Genomic DNA, 13,396 nt, shown 5'->3' with positions numbered 1-13,396 from the left:
CATAGGCCTGCTGGATTGTTGTTTTTATCCAGCTGCTAATGAACCTCCTAGAAGCCAGTCTTCCTCGGCCCGGCCCCTGAAATTGAATAAAAAGATGGTCAGCCTTCCTAAAGGAGGATGTCTGCTCCAAATAACATAGGATGGCCCTTTTTACGTCCAGGCTGTGGTATTCTCTTTCCCTATCGCTCTTGGGGTCCTGACAAAATGATGGAAGGATGATTTCCTGCTGCCTGTGAAATTTCGAGGCTACCTTAGGTAGGAAGAAGGGGGCCGTTTTTAATATGATCCTATCATCCAGGACTAGCAGATATGTTGTTTGTTAGGACCGGCAGCTCTAGGGGTCTCCACATCCGCACCACCGGTCCTATCACCCAAACTGATCGGGTGCGGCGCATGGGAGCACCGGTCTTGGTGACCTCCCCGGGCCGTCGGGGTCCTGGACACTGGCTCCGGGCGCGTGCTCCTGGGCTCAGGGAGCGGCGCCTGGGTGGTCAGTTGCTGGAGATGCAGCGATGCAATCCACGTTGCCATGACATCCTGACTAGCAGCATCTGCACTCGCTGCCTTTTGCCTGGCTGCTGGCAGGCTCCCCGCCCCAATCAGCTGCTGGGGCGGGAGTTCTGACAGCATTTAAGCGTGCCTGTTTCTCTCCGGCCTTGCCAGTGTATGTTTGTCTCCAGGCTACACCCGCATTATTCTCATCTGATTTCCCGTTGTGACCCTCTGCTTTTGGACCTGACTTTGACCTCGCCTGATCCCTGGTACCGCGTATTCTCCTGTTGCCGACTCGGACTTCCTGACTTGCCTCTGTGTCTGTTTGTCTCTGTATTTGTTTGTAAGTCTGACTCCCTGCCCTGCTTCCCTAGTGAGTATAGGGACCGTCACCCAGTTGTCGCCCTGGGGCCTAGCCCGGGGGGGCAAGTAGGTAGGGACAGGGGTTGCGGGTAGCTTTTAGGGACTTCCAATACCCGAACCCCAGTACCCTGACAGATGCACTGGCCCAACAGGGTCAGACTTTTTTCCTCCAACCGGCTACGTTCACCGCTCCTATGGAGGCCGTGTCAACCTTGGCAAACCAGGTCCAGGCCCTGACTAACCTGACACAGGACCTGACTTCCCGCTTGAAGCAACAGGAACAGGTGTTGGCTAAAACTCAGGTTCAGCCTTCCTCGGTGCTGGCGACTATCTCTGAGCCTCAGGCCACGCTGCCTGATTTATTTTCTAGGGAAATGAAGCAGTTCTTCTCATTCCGGGAAGGCTGTAAACTATTTTTTGATTTGCGACCCCACTCATCTGGCACTGAGTACCAGAGTGTGGGCATCATGATTTCCTGACTGAGAGGAGAACCTCAAAACTGGGCATTCTCCTTACCCCCTGACTCTCCCTCACGACAGTCTGTAGACACGTTTTTCTCTGCGCTGGGTCAGATCTATGACGAACCCGACCGTGCTACCTACGCTGTCGTCCAACTGTTGTCCTTGCGCCAGGGTCAGAAGGTGGCAGAAGATTATTGTTCCCAATTCAGACAGCACTGCACTGAGTCAGGGTGGAACAACTCAGCCCTCAAGGACTTGTTCTTGACCGGTCTATCTGAAGACCTAAAGGATCTGCTGGTGGCCCAGCCGGAGCCTGGTACCCTGGAACAAGCAATGTCGTTAGCCATCCGAGCTGACCGGTGCCTGTGGGCCAGACGATCTGCTCGGCCCAGTCTGGTCCATCCGGCCTCCCCGGCTACTTCCGTGGCAAGACCGACAACCTCACCTCCCCCCGCTGAACCCCTGGAACTGGGGACGATGTCACCTAAGCAGCGAAGGGAATATCGGTTAAAGAAGAACCTTTGTTTCTATTGCGGAGAGTCTGGTCATCGCATCGCTACCTGCAGGAAAAAACCTCGGCAGGAGAAACTTCCACTCCTAGGCAGTTGTCAGGAGGACTGTCTAGGGGCTCAGGTACCCCCTGTTGTGTCTAAAATGTTCTTGCCCTGCACTTTGGAGTTCCGTTCCTTCTCTCGTGCAGGACAAGCTTTTGTTGATTATAGGGCAGCAGCAAACTTTGTGAATTTTGGGTTGTTTTGGCTCAGATTTTTGGTTCCTTGCTACGTTTAAATCCTCCTATTCAGGTTAAAGGGGTAGACTCCACTCCCTTGCATGCCGACCTCGTCAATCTTGTTACCCCAGAGTTGACATTCACCATAGGAACCCAGCATACTGAGACTTGCACCTTCCTCGTTATGAAAGACTTGTCGGTGGATATAGTCTTAGGGCTCCCTTGGTTAAGGGAACACAATCCTATTATTAATTGGAACACGCTGGAGCTGGTCAAGTGGTGATCCCACTGTACCAATCGCATGAATCCAGTGGATCTGGATAATAATCATCTTTATTTGTATAGCGCCAACATATTCCGCAGCGCTTACATAGACTGGATACAGAAAGACAAAAGTACAAACATTACAGAACCACGGTTACATAGTAATCAGCTGATGGAAACAATAGGGGTGCGGGTCCTGCTCCAACGAGCTTACATACTACAAGTAATGGGGTGATACAGAAGGTAAAGGGGCTGGAGATGTGCACTGTATGGCGAGGTGGAGAGTGAGGGATGCTATACATAGACAATGGTCAGACATTTAGCCGTGTGATGGCAGAAACAGTATGACTGCAGGAGCGGTTTATGATGGCTAGCAGGGGTTGCAGTCAGTAGGTCAGGGAGCATGTTATCAGGCAGAGTACAGAGGGGTTTGTTTAGGGAATGCGGTATGCCTCCCTAAAGAGGTGCGTTTTTAGAGCACGCCTGAAGTTCTGCGAGTCCTGGATTGCTCGGGTAGCCTTTGGTAGTGCGTTCCAGAGGACCGGTGCTGCTCTGGAGAAGTCTTGGAGCCGGGAATGAGAAGTTCGAATTAAAGGGGCGCTCAATCTGGTTTCGTTAGCAGAGCGGAGAGCCCGGGCTAGTTGATGGATTGAGATGAGGGAGGCGATATAGGGGGGCGCTGCACTGTGGAGGGCTTTGTGGATGGAGGTGGCGAGTTTAAATTGAATTTTGTATTTAACGGGCAGCCAGTGCAGTGACCGACACAGGGCAGAGGCATCCGAGTAGCAGCTGGACAGGAAGATGAGCCTGGCTGCCGCATTCAGGATGGATTGGAGGGGGTAGAGTCTGGTGCCGGGGAGGCCGATCAGCAACGAGTTGCAATAATCGAGCCGGGAGTGGATGAGGGCAACAGTAAGCGTTTTTAGCGTGTCCACAGTGAGAAAAGAGCGGATTCTTGCGATGTTCTTGAGGTGCAGCTGACATGTTCGGGCCAGAGATTGGATGTAGGGATACTTCTGTTTTGGAGGGGGTCAAGGTACCAGACTATAATGATGAGTTTTCTGATGTTTTCTCCAAACAACTCTCTGAAGGATTGCCTCCTCATAGAGAATTTGATTGTAAAACTGATCTGATCCCAGGCGTTAAACTCCCGAAGGGTCGGATCTACAACGTAACTGTTCCTGAGAGGGAGTCCATGAAGGACTATATTCAGGACAGTTTGACCAAGGGATATATCACCACACCACGTGATATTCAGATGGATCCCGTTAAGGTGAAGGCAATCATGGAATGGGCTCAGCCAGTTACCCTAAAAGCCCTGCCACGCTTCCTGGGGTTTGCTGAGTATTATCGTAGGTTCATTAAGAACTTCTCTGTGGTGGCTAAGCCTTTAACGGATCTCACCGGAAAGGGGGCGGATGTAATTGGTCGTCAGATGCGCTTGTGGCCTTCACTACCCTGAAGGCTGCTCTCACTTCAGCGCCCGTCCTCATCCAACCTGATCTATCCAGTCTGTTCGTGGTGGAGGTAGACGCCTCCGAGTTTGGAGTTGGAGCGGTACTGTCCCAAGTTACCTCCACACTCACAAACCTTAGGCCTTGTGCCTACTTTCCCAGAAAATTCTCCTCCACCGAACAAAATTACGACGTAGGTAACCGGGAGTTACTAGCTATTAAATGGCATTTGAGGAATGGAGGCACGTCCTGCAAGGGGCCCTCCATCAAATCACTGTACTTACAGACCACAAAAGCCTCATGTATCTAGACTCCGCCAAGAGGTTGAATGCTCGACAAGCCCACTGGGCCCTGTTCTTTTCACGGTTCAATTTTGTAGTGACTTACAGAACCGGCTCAAAAAATGTTAGAGCGGATGCCTTGTCTAGGAGTTTTGGTACCGCGGAACCTGCAGAATCTGCCGAATTTGCCTTCAATAATCATGACAATTCGTCTTCCCAAGTTTCGCCGTTTCTCTGTAATTATGGTTTCCATCCTCGATTTGCACTCTCTACTCCTTCTATTTCGAACACTCCATCTGCTGATACCGCTATTGATGAACTGTGCACAGTTTGGGCCCAGGTTCGTAAGAACCTTCAGGGTTCCCAGGAGAAGGTACTTATGCAGGCTAATAAGAAAAGCACTATCACTGCACATTTTTTGGTTGGGGAGCAAGTCTTATTGTCTTCAAAGAATTTGAGACTGAAGGTTCCGTCTTTAAAACTTGCACCGCGGTTTATTGGTCCTTTTTCTATTTCGCAGGTTATTAACCCGCTGGTTTATAAATTGTCCCTGCCTGGCTCTTGGAAGATTCATAGCGTTTTTCATAAAAGCTTGTTAAAAAGATGCGACTCCAATTTTGCCCACCTGGGACCTGCCCTCTTCTACGCTAGTGCAAGGAGAATTAGGATTTGAGGTGGAGAGTATTGTTGACTCCAGGCGGGTTCGGGGCTCAATGCAGTATCTGGTCCACTGGAGAGGGTTTGGCCCTGATGAACGGACGTGGGTTTCTGCCAGAGATGTTCATGCCCCATGTCTGGTCCGATTATTCCACAGGGCCTTTCCTCTTAAAGGGGTTGTCTCGCGAAAGCAAGTGGGGTTAAGTACTTCTGTATGGCCATATTAATGCACTTTGTAATATACATCGTGCATTAAATATGAGCCATACAGAAGTTATTCACTTACCTGCTCCGTTGCTGGCGTCCCCGTCTTCATGGCTCCGTCTAATTTCGGTGTCTTCTTGCTTTTTTAGACGCGCTTGCGCAGATGGGTCTTCTCCCTTCGGCTCGGTAGGAGCTGCGTTTTGGCTCCTCCCCCTTGTACGCATCATCGCGTAGCTCCGCCCCCCGTCACATGTGCCGATTCCAGCCAATCAGGAGGCTGGAATTGGCACATGTGACGGGGACGGAGCTACGCGATGATGCGTACAAGGGGGCGGAGCCAAAACACCGCTCCTGCCGAGCCGAAGGGAGAAGACCCATCTGCGCAAGCGCGTCTAAAAAAGCAAGAAGACACCGAAATTAGACGGAGCCATGGAGACGGGGACGCCAGCAACGGAGCAGGTAAGTGAATAACTTCTGTATGGCTCATATTTAATGCACGATGTATATTACAAAGTGCATTAATATGGCCATACAGAAGTGTATACCCCCACTTGCTGCCGCGAGACAACCCCTTTAAGCCCGCTCCGGGTCTTGGGGGTCCAGTGTCCCCCCCGTAGAAGGGGGGGTACTGTTAGGACCGGCAGTCTCGGGGTCTCCGCGTCCGCACTACTGGTCCTATCACCTGAGCTGATCGGGTGCGGCACACGGGAGCTCGGGTCTTGGTGACCTTCCCGGGCTGTCGGGGTTCCGGACACTGGCTCTGGGCGCGTGCTCCTGACGTTGCAGACCTCTCCAACTGCCACTAAAAGCTTCTCTGGGGGTGAATACTGCTGCACTCGGCTATCTTATAACTAATGAAGGCAGATCAAACTTTATTCTACTGTGAATATAATAGTCCAAGGGTGTGAATACTTCTGACAGCTGCACAGAACACATCCCCCTCCTGTCTCCAGCACAGGTATCCTACACCTTGTTTCTGTGTACCTGTCTCCTCCCTCCCATCTGCTGCTGGACACACATCCTGGCTAGAGCCCGAAACCGGAGACCGGATCTGTTAGTTGTTGTTAGTAACCAGATCTATACACAGAAGAAGAGACAGCAAGGTGAATCTGCTATGATCTCAGGTGAGTGACAGGAGGGCTGGGGATACACAGGGGTCTCCACATGATCTCAGGTGGGCATACAAGTGACTGACTTGAGCGTTGGAGGATACACAGGGGTCTCTACAGGATCTCAGGTGAGTGACAGGAGGGCTAGGGGATACACCGGGTTCTCCACGGTCTCAGGTGTGTACACAGGTGAGTGACAGGAGGGTTGGGGGATACACAGGGGTCTCTACATGATCTCAGGTGTGTACACAGGTGAGTGACAGGAGGACTGGGGTATATATAGGGGTCACTACATGATCTTAGGTGTGTGCACAGTTGAGTGATAGGAGGGCTGGAGATACACAGGGGTCTCTACATGATCTTAGGTGTGTATACAGGTGAGTGACAGGAGGAATGGGGGATACACAGGGGTCTCTACATGATCTCAGGTGTGTACACAGGTGAGTGACAGCAGGACTGGGGTATATATAGGGGTCTCTACATGATCTTAGGTGTGTACACAGAGGTCTCTACATGATCTTAGCTGTGTATACAGGTGAGTGACAGGAGGAATGGGGGATACACAGGGGTCTCTACATGATCTCCGGTGTGTATACAGGTGAGTGACAGGAGGACTGGGGGATACACAGGGGTCTACACTATCTCAGATGTATACACAGGTGAGTGACAGGAGGGCTATGGATACACAGGGGTCTCTACATGATCTCAGGTGTGTGCACAGGTGAGTTATAGGAGGGCTGGGGATACACAGGGGTCTCTACATGATCTCAGGTGTGCATACAAGTGAGTAACAGGAGGGTTGGAGGATACACAGGAGTCTCTACATGATCTTAGGTGTGTATACAGGTGAGTGACAGGAGGGCTAGGGATACACAGGGGTCTCTACATGATCTCAGGTGTGTGCACAAATGAGTGACAGGAGGATTGGGGGATACACAGGAGTCACTGCATGATCTCAGGTAAGTGACAGAAGGGCTAGGGGATACACAGGGCTCTCTATGATCTCAGGAGTGTACACAGGTGAGTGACAGAAGGGCTGGCGGATACACAGGGGTCTCTACTTGATCTCAGGTGTGTCCACAGGTGAGTGACAGGAGGACTGGGGATACACAGTGATCTAAATGATCTCAGGTGTGTATACAGGTGAGTGACAGGAGGGCTGGGGGATACACAGGGGTCTCTACATGATCTCAGGTGTGTATGCAGGTGAGTGACAGGAGGGTTGGGGGATAAACAGGGGTCTCCATGTTCTCAGGTGTGTGCACAGGTGAGTGATAGGAGGGCTGGGGATACACAGGGGTCTCCACATGATCTCAGGTGTGCATACAGGTGAGTGACAGAAGGATTGTAGGATACACGGAGGTCTCTGTATGATCTCAGGTGAGTGACAGGAGGGCTAGGGGATACACAGGGCTCTCCACAATCTCAGGTGTGTACAGGTGAGTGACAGAAGGGCTGGGGGATACACAGGGGTTTCTACATGATCTTAGGTGTGTATACAGGTGAGTGACAGAGGGGTATGGGAAACACAGGGGTCTTTACATGATCACAGGTGTGTGCATAGGTGAGTGATAGGAGGGCTGGGGATACACAGGGTTCTCTACATCATCTCAGGTGTGTACACAGGTGAGTGACAGAAGGGCTGGGGGATACACAGGGGTCTCTACCTGATCTCCGGTGTGTCCACAAGTGAGTGACTGGAGCACTGGGGGATACACAGTGATCAACATGATCTCCGGTATGTATACAGGTGAGTGACAGAAGGACTGGGGGATACACAGGGGTCTCTACGTGATCTCAGGTGTGCAAACAGGTGAGTGACAGGAGGATTAGGGGATACACAGGGGTCTCTACATGATCTCAGGTAAGTGACAGGAGGGCTAGGAGACACACAGCGCTCTCTATGATCTCAGGTGTGTCCACAGGTGAGTGACCGGAGGCCTGGGGGATACACACTGGTCTACATGATCTCAGGTGTGTATACAGGTGAGTGACAGGAGGGCTGGGGCATACATAGGGGTCTACATGATCTCCAGCATGTATTCAGGTGAGTGACAGGAGGACTGGGGGATACACAGGGGTCTCTACATGATCTCAGGTGTGTATAAAGATGAGTGACTTGAGGATTGGGGGATACACAGGGATCTCCATGATCTCAGGTGTGTACACAGGTTAGTGACAGTAGGGTCAGTGGATACACAGGGGTCTCTACATGATCTCAGGTGTGTGCACAGGTGAGTGAAAGGAGGATTAGGGGATACACAGGGGTCTCTACATGATCTCAGGTGAGTGACAGGAGGGCTATGGGATACACAGGGTTCTCCACGATCTCAGGTGTGTACACAGGTGAGTAACAGAAGGGCTGGGGGATACACAGGGGTTTCTACCTGATCTCAGGTGTGTCCATAGGTGAATGACAGGAGGGTTGGGGGATACACAGGGGTCTCCATGATCTCAGGTGTGTACACAGGTGAGTGACAGGAGGGCTGGGGGATACACAGGGGTCTCTACATGATCTCAGGTGAGTACACAGGTGAGTGACAGCAGGGTTGGGGGATATACAGGGGCCTATACATGATCTCAGGTGTTTATACAGGTGAGTGACAGGAGGACTGGGGGATACTTAGGGGTCTACATGATCTCAGATGTGTACACAGGGGAGTGACAGGAGGATTTGAGTTATACACAGGGGGTCTCTACATGATCTCATGTGTGTACACCGATGAGTGACAGGAAGGCTGGGGGATACCCAGGGGTCTCTACATGATCTCAGGTGTGTACACAGGTGAGTGACAGGAGGGCTGGGGGATACCCAGGGGTCTCTACATGATCGCTGCTGTGTATACAGGTGAGTGGCAGGAGGACTGCCGGATACATAAAGGGTCTACCTGATCTCAGGTGTGTAAACAGGTGAGTGACAGCAGGGTTGGGGGGACACAGGGGTCTGTACGTGATCTCAGGTGTGTACAAAGGTGATTGAAAGAAGGGCTGGGGGATACCCAGGGGTCTCTACATGATCTTAGGTGTGTAAACAGGTGCGTGACAGGAGGGCTGGGGGATGCACAGCAATCTATATGATCTCAGGTGTGTATACAGGTGAGTGACAGCAGGGTTAGGGATACACAGGGGTCTCTATGTGATCTCAGATGTGTACACAGGTGAGTGATCTAATATAGTGGTCATATGTTGGGGTCCTAATATGGTGGTCATATGGTGGGGTCCTAATATGGTGGTCATATTGTGAAGTCCTAATGTGGTGGGGTCCACTGTCTCCACATGTCCTAGTATTATGTATTATAGACAGGGCTGTCCCATCTGTCCTTTTAGTTTCCACACTACCAGAGGATCTCGTCTCCGATATCTCCGAGCCTCATCCTATTCTCATGTATAATCTATGATGTCTCTGATATTCGTTTACACCACGTGCCGCAACTCTGGGTGCTGCCGATCATTATATGTCTTATGAAACCAAAAATATCTGAAATGAAAGCTGAAGTGCAGGGCTGACACTCAACAGGAATACCCTGCAGTCCACCGGGGACTCTCCTGCAAGGTGATGAGGGTCCACGGACCTCCATTACATCCTTCATTCACTTCATGCAGGTAGAAGTCACTCAGGTGGAATTACACAGGTCACATTGTGTGGTCCGTCAGGGTCTAAGGGGGTCATCTAGTTGCAATAACATTTCAGCACATTGGCCTCAATGTAGACCTGCATGTCGAAACATCACTGTTGTGCACGTTTGTGCTGCAAAGGTGTCTGCCAGTCTCTGGGACATCTCATCTAAGTTGTAGGCACTTTACCATGGCGGCATGTGGAGGACGGTCATAGCAGGTAGAACCTCCAATATCCCATCGCCTGCAACACAGAGTAGATATATATAGCACTGGGACGTCCTTACACCCCAAACTACAGAACTTTCATAGTATGGCCTCCTATGGCCATAAGCTATAGCACAAAACTACTCAAAAAGTAGACAGCAGATTACAACATCCTCCATGTTCTGGTACCAGGTTCCCAATCACTGAGGAGGGGCAGTCTGTGTTCCTAAGTGGTTAGAGTTCATAGAAAGTTGACGGTCTGAACATTGTGGTCCTCATAGTATTTTTCTCTTTTTGCAGTCTGCTCCCCCTGATACTGAGATCTGAAGTTGGTGAAGATGGGTGACTTTACTTCTCTTCTCAGCAGCCTTGCTCGAACCTGCCAAGACCTGGAACAGATCAAAGTCCAACACACCAAGGACCACGAGAAAGTGTCCAGGTCATTTGAGAAGACGCTACTTTCCATCCTTAAACAGGAACAGTCCATACTGAATCACGTGGAGGAGGAACACAGATGTCTGAGGGATCAGCTGGCCTCCATTCAGAGGGACAACGAGCTCGCTCTACAGAACGGAGTCTGTGAGATTAATGGTATGGTCCACAAGATTTGCAATGTGTCATCTCAGGTGAAGCAGGCGCTGGTCACCTCCAGTAGCAATGAGATCGTGATGAAGCAAATCCAGTCAGTGGTCTCTGACATCTTCTCCAAAAAAAACAGCATTAATATCAGATTAAAAAAGGTGCATTTTGCCCCGCAGCCTCTGCAGACACTAGCTCTAGGGGAGATACGATGTGAGGAGGAAACTCTTGGCTTCTCCCTCCCTTCTATGAAGAAAAAGACAGAATTGCACTGGTGCAAGAGGTCAAGAAACCAGCCAGCTCTGTTAAGTGATGAAACCCCACCTTGGGAGGACAAGTCCCATCACCCTGAGGGGTGTGTGGCAGGGACTATGGAAGACGACAGTGACCAGGAGTCTGTATCCACCACAAACCAATCATCTGTGGATCTAAAGAAACAACATGAGGGTCAGAGACTCAACCTTTCTCCTAGAGACCTTGCCGTCATGGAAGCAGACAGTGCCGCCCTGAGTCCTCGAGTAGCCACTAAAATCTGGATCACAAATGGAAAAAACACTATACAGAGACTGAATAAGAAGCCACTAGGAATGAAAGCCATGGTGGCCAATGGAGACCCAGCTAATAAAGCTTGCAACCAGAACATCTCAAGCAAAGAAACCATAGGTAGCCACAGGAAACACACATTTAAGCCACTCCAATCATCTAGCAAACATCAACTCCGTCCTCAAGGATTTGGAACAAGAAAAGAGACCATGACAAAGCTGGAGTCAGATATCCTGAGCAGCCTGGAAGAATCCAGGAATCAACAGGACACCAACCCCACCCATGAGGAAGTCTCCATCACCTTTCCCGAGCACAATACATTGTTTAGAGCGACTGCTGCCTACGTATGTGAAGAAGAGTCGGAAAGCTCAGAAGACACGGTGGAGGATGTGGAGACAGATGGTGTGAGGGATCCCAAGGCTTGTAGACAACTGGTCCTCAGAGACAGTAGAGTCCCATCAGCCAAGAAGCAAAGTGAGGGAGAAGAGGACAGTAGAGGGGACTCAATGGACTCCAATAGTCAACTCAATGAATTTGGTGAAGACTCGCTGGTGTCCTACTTAAATAAACACAACTTGGAAAGCAGCGAAGCTCAAGCACGGCTTCACACAATGGCCTCCGGAATTGACTACATGCGGATGTCTGATGAGGCCTCTGACTCCTTAAGCGGGGACTTTCTGGGTGTTCCTCCAAGATCATGTTCTCCGAGTGAGAGTGTGAAGTCTTCGTACACCTTCATCATTGAGTCCCCCAAGAAGATTCAGACAGAGGTCAGGTCTAGTACATTTTCTAGAACAGTTTCCCGTTCATCAAATCCATGCACCCGAGAGTCCCGAAAGAGACCTCCAGTCATCACACTAGAAGCTGAAAAACCTGAAATAAAGTCAAGACAGCAAACTCTGACCCGTCTAGATGGGAAGCAGAGACCGGGAAGTAAAATAAGAAATCAAAGGCTGCAAGGCAACTGGAAGCCTGTACCACGGTCATCATCAATGCCGTACATAGAGAAGTTATCTCGGCCACATACCGCTCCTTTGAGGTCCACAAGACCAGCATCTGCCAAGGAAAGAAGAGATTCTGCATCCAGTTCCTCGAGCACATGGTCCAACCCTAGGAGCGTAGCCACCTCTACGCCATCAAATGCTGTCTGTGAGATTCGGGTTCGGGTCAAGTCTTCTCAGTATACTAGAAAGCTTCCAAAGACTCAACAGCGCCCCGGATGTCTGAGCGGGAGTGAGCCGAACCTCACTGACTGCCTTCCGCACACTGGTGGAGAAGGCGTAACCAAGCTTGTCAGACAGTTTGGCAAGTTTGGATCTGGACGAGCAGAGTTAAATCTGCCCCATGGTATTTCTGTCACTAGTGGAGGGTCCATCTACATAGTGGATTATGGAAATAGACGCCTCCAGGTGATGAACACGAGGGGGAAACTTCTCCAACAATTTGCACTGGAAACCAATAATTATTTTGATGTTGCCGTGAGTAACCGGGGCCTGGTGGCATTGACTAACTCAAGCAAGCGCTCGGTTGATGTGTATAGTAAACATGGGCGCCTCTTGCAAGTTCTCTCCAGAAACTGGGGCGCCCCACGGGGCATCACGGCCAATTACAGAGATGAGTTCATAGTGGCCGACATGAAGCTGGGAACAGTCTGTGCACTAACCCTGGACCCCAGCAGCGGACATCAGAAGGAAAGTACGGTGGTACCTGGGTTCAACAAGCCTTACCTGGTGGCCTCCAATAGTCAGGGGCTCCTGGCTGTTTCCGAGAGAGGCTTAGATGGCGGCTGTTGTGTGAAGGTCCTGGGAGAAGACTGGCAGATCCTCAAGGTCCTGGGGCTCAGATCCAGCCTGGGCCCCACTCTTTATAACCCCTGGGGGGTCTGTATGGACAGTGACGGAGGGGTCCTGGTAGTAGACTGGGCGCAGGCACATAGTATTATCTACTATCCCACTAGGAATCCGGCCCGGGTAATAGTGAGGGAAGGACTCAGCAGCCCCAGGGGCCTGGCCTTGTGGCAGGATGGCCTCCTGCTGGTGGCTGATAGCATGCACAACTGTATTAAGGTATTTCAGTATCAGGAAGCCATAGAGTGACCTCCTGAATTCTGGGGAACATTCTTGTGAGGTCCTCAGGGGCGGCCGGGTCCAGGGGGACTTGAACCTAATAAAATGGTGGAAGATAAGTGGTACCTGATGGTCCTTCACTGCAAACACAGAGCAGCAGCTAAGTAGGTGAACCAGCCACAGCTTTATCATGTACATGATGTACAAACAGCCTCTACAGCTCAAAATGTATACCTAAGACCACAAACCCTCAGCCTAAGGCTGCAGCGCTGCCACACTTCAATGCACATGCAGCTAGGACCTTCCAGCCTTGACCCTATCGGGAGCTGAGGTGTGAGAGGGGCGTTCCTCCTGTCAGATCCCGAGTTTCC

The 13,396-nt window shown here is 50.9% G+C and overlaps 1 protein-coding gene across 2 annotated transcripts; it reads left to right on the top strand.

The window, feature by feature from the left end:
- The first annotated feature begins 5,959 nt into the window (after positions 1-5,959).
- LOC136591658 (uncharacterized) lies at positions 5,960-13,144 on the top strand. Of its 2 annotated transcripts, none has more exons than XM_066588541.1 (2): positions 5,960-6,030; positions 10,138-13,144. In XM_066588541.1, exon 2 carries the CDS (start codon positions 10,176-10,178, stop codon positions 13,053-13,055), a length of 2,880 nt encoding a protein of 959 aa, XP_066444638.1. In that variant the 5' UTR covers positions 5,960-6,030; positions 10,138-10,175; the 3' UTR covers positions 13,056-13,144. The 2 variants fall into 2 exon arrangements, with proteins under 2 accessions (XP_066444638.1, XP_066444639.1); XM_066588542.1 differs by lacking the exon at positions 5,960-6,030 and adding an exon at positions 7,311-7,332.
- Positions 13,145-13,396: the final 252 nt, after the last annotated feature.

Source organism: Eleutherodactylus coqui, chromosome 1 (genome assembly GCF_035609145.1).
Source record: "Eleutherodactylus coqui strain aEleCoq1 chromosome 1, aEleCoq1.hap1, whole genome shotgun sequence".
Lineage (NCBI taxonomy): Eukaryota > Metazoa > Chordata > Amphibia > Anura > Eleutherodactylidae > Eleutherodactylus > Eleutherodactylus coqui.
This window is presented reverse-complemented; position numbering and strand designations above follow the sequence as displayed.